The 3,369-nt window shown below is 40.2% G+C and overlaps 1 protein-coding gene across 1 annotated transcript; it reads right to left on the minus strand.

Moving 5' to 3' along the window:
* Positions 1-828: 828 nt before the first annotated feature.
* Positions 829-1,405, minus strand: LOC123243157 (jupiter microtubule associated homolog 2-like). The gene has a single exon (XM_044671344.1). The coding sequence runs from the start codon at positions 1,403-1,405 to the stop codon at positions 830-832; it is 576 nt and encodes a 191-aa protein (XP_044527279.1). The 3' UTR covers position 829.
* Positions 1,406-3,369: the final 1,964 nt, after the last annotated feature.

Genomic DNA, 3,369 nt, shown 5'->3' on the forward strand with positions numbered 1-3,369 from the left:
AATCTGCCATTAAGAAAAGGTCTACAAACAAGAGAAAAGGAAAATTGGCTTAACTGATAAGCACTTGCAAGGTCAAAGCAAGTCCTATATCCCTCCTTTCAAGGTGTGGCTTAGTGATTCTTTCCCTGGCTTTTGTGGGAAAGAGGTCAAAAAGCCTTATAGAATGTCTGTAGAACTATGCATCATGGAGGCAAACTTAAAAAGGACACAAATAGATTCAACACCCATTTTCTCAGAAAGTAGTGCCCCCATAAAAGTTAAAGGTTCTGGATCATCATTCTCTAATTTAAGTACTCTGTGAGCTAAATCACACATTACCCTTTTGAAACACAAGTTGTATCCCTTTACCAGACAAGGGAGGGGGAGCATTCCTTGGGAAGTTGTCTAACACATCATTTACATGGGTTTCTCTAGTCTTTTAGTGAAACCATCAATGGCTATTGCTGCAGGACCATCCCTAGACGTAGAATTGCCCACCAAAACATTTATGTTCCTAGTATTTATGAAGATCCCAACTTCCTCATTTTTTTTTCACTCTATCAAAGATTCTCTCATTTTTGAAATTAATTCTTAGATGTGAACCTGGGGAATTTCTTATTGCTGCCTTAACTTATTTTCTCAGTTCCCTGAAAAGTTCAATGTCCCTGGTCCTGTATAGCCCTAGCTGTTTCTAGAAGACAAGTGTGAGCAGTGAGCTACATGAAAATCTTCACATAAATGATCAGCCCCTCCCTTCCCCTCCCACCCCAACTTGTACTAAATAGAGACTATAAACCTTGACACCCTAACAGAAGAATTTCTAGTCTGAAGATACTGGTAGTAGTTTTCTTTAGTAGAAAGTGATGCTGGATTTTCCACCTGGGGGGTTGAGGACTTTGTTGTGTGATCGAGGCCTGGGGCCCAGCCTGGGCTCATGGCTGTCAATCTTGATTTTAGATTCAGTTTCCTTGGCTTGTTCCTCCTTTCCTTTGTCACATTTCTCATCACGTTCTTCTCTTGAAGATTGTGTATTTTCTGTAGCTCTGAGTTGCAATTTTGTGTCCTCACCTTCACATAAGACAATATGATCCTTGGGCTTGTTTGGGTGTGCTAAGGGCGCAGTAATGGTGACTGGAGACCCAAAGATGTCACTGGTCTTCCCACCAGGGAGATTCAAACGATATCGAGCCTGCACAGGAGAAGGCTCTTCAAAGATACCACTTTCTTTGACTCCTGGAGGATTTGACCTTTTAGGTATATTCTGAGGTTCTTTGGATGCTCCAAAAATATTAGATGCCATTCTATTTGGCTTATTTGAAGGAGTAACTTCTTCTGGAGTTCCAAAGAGATTGCTTGAATCTCCTCCAGGTGGTTTCATTGCCCTGGAATTTGGCTTGCCGCCTTCGTTCTCCAGCCCCTGGAACATGTCGGGAGCGGCTGCGGCTGCGGCTGCGGCAGTGGTAACGGTGGTAGGAGCCGTAGCGGCAGCAGCAGTCCTCCAGCACAGCAAGCAGAGCAGCTCTGTTCCCCTCACTGAGGTCTCTTTTTAAAGGGGTCTCTTTTGCATCACTTCTGATGGCCTCCTCTTAGTTTGCGTGTCCAATCACAACAGATACTTTTCTTAGGACTGCCCAGGAGGCAGTCAGTAAATTCTGATTTGTTACTTACTCTAGCACACTTGGGTTACAGACCACCCAACTTGTGAGTTAAATGGAGATGTTTTCACCTTTGGTGATTAAATCTAAAGATGGGCAGGGTAGATTTAACCTCATTATCATACTAAGCAGCAATCCACATGAGAAAAATCAAGTGGAAGAAGAAAGTACATCAGCTTTGAGTTAATCCCTCAGAAAAAATATATAAAGAATATTGCATGGAAAGTTGGGAGATAAAGACATCAAAGAAATCAGAAAAGAACCAATATGTACAAAATATTTATAGCAGCTCTTTTTGTCATGACAAAGAATTGAAATCTGAGAGGATGCCCATCAACTGGGAAATGGCTAAACATGCTATGGTATATGAATGTGATGGAATACTATTGTGCAATAAGAAATGATCAAGGAGATGACTTCCCAAAAACTGGGAAGACTTGTATAAACTCATATAAAGTGAAGCAAGCAGAACTGGGAGAACAATTTATACAATTACAATAATATAAAAATAATCAGCTTTGGAAGACTTGGGAATTCGGGGAGGGGTGGGAAAATAGGTGGCTCAGTGGATTGAGAGCCAGGCCTGGAGATAGGAGGTCCTGGGTTCAAATCTGGCCTCAGACACTTCCTAGCTTTGTGACCCTGGGCAAGTCACTTAACACCAATCACCTAGCCCTTGCCACTCTTCTGTCTTAGAATTGATACTAAGATAGACAGTTAAAAAAAAAAAAAAGACACAGAACACTATTGTAATAATTCAGTCATGAGGTGGAGAGTTCCTGAATTACAGCAGGGGCAGAAAATATACTAGATAATCTCAAATATCACTTCCAGCTCTGAGGATTCTATGTAAAGGAAGTCATAGATGCAAAGAAAGACAAAGAAGGTATCATAAGCAAATTAGGGGAGCATGAAATAGTTTACCCATCAGATTTATTAATAAGGGAAGAATTTGTGACCAGACAAGAGATAGAGAACATTACAGATATAAAATGAACAATTATGATTATATCAATTTTTAAAGGTTTGAACAAATGAAACCAATACAGCCAAGATTAGAAGGAAAACATAAAACTGGGGGGGGGGGGGGAAATTTTCCAGCAAGTTTCTCTGAAAATGGCTTCATTTCTCAGGTAAAAAGAGAACCATGTCAAATGTATGAGAATACAAGTCATTCCCTAACTGATAAATTATCAAAGAATATAAAACAGGCAATTGTCATAAGGAGAAAACAAAGCTAACTATAGTCATATGAAAAATATACTCTGAACCACCATTGATGAAAGAAATGCAAATTAAAACAAATCTGAGATACCACCTAACAACTATCAGATTGGGTAATATGACAGAAAAGCAAGATGACAAATGTTGAAGGGGATGTGGAAAAATTGGGCACTAATGCCCTGTTGGTGAAGTTGTGAACTGATCCAACTATTCTGGAGATCAATTTGGAACTATGCCCAGAGGACTGACTCTACAACTATTTTTGTTGCTGTTGTTGGAGGTAAATATTTATTTCTTTGTCTCTCAGCAATCAGCATTTATTATCTGCTATTCTCCCTGAAAGCATCCTTTGGTAATAGGTATGGGACACACTGGCCTATTTAACAAATGGACATATAAGGTCATAGTGACTGTTTTGCCCAAAGACTCATAGCTAGTAAGAGGCACAAGGGACAGTCAGTTATAAGCAGGCCTTCAGGTTTCAAATCAATTGCCCATGGCACTCCAGCTG

The sequence above is a fragment of the Gracilinanus agilis genome, chromosome 3 (genome assembly GCF_016433145.1).
Source record: "Gracilinanus agilis isolate LMUSP501 chromosome 3, AgileGrace, whole genome shotgun sequence".
Taxonomy (NCBI): Eukaryota; Metazoa; Chordata; class Mammalia; order Didelphimorphia; family Didelphidae; genus Gracilinanus; species Gracilinanus agilis.

What these genes read in the sequence shown, in the direction of transcription:
- LOC123243157 (XM_044671344.1), bottom strand. Translation starts at nt 1,405, where the DNA reads ATGTTCCAGGGGCTGGAGAACGAAGGCGGCAAGCCAAATTCCAGGGCA.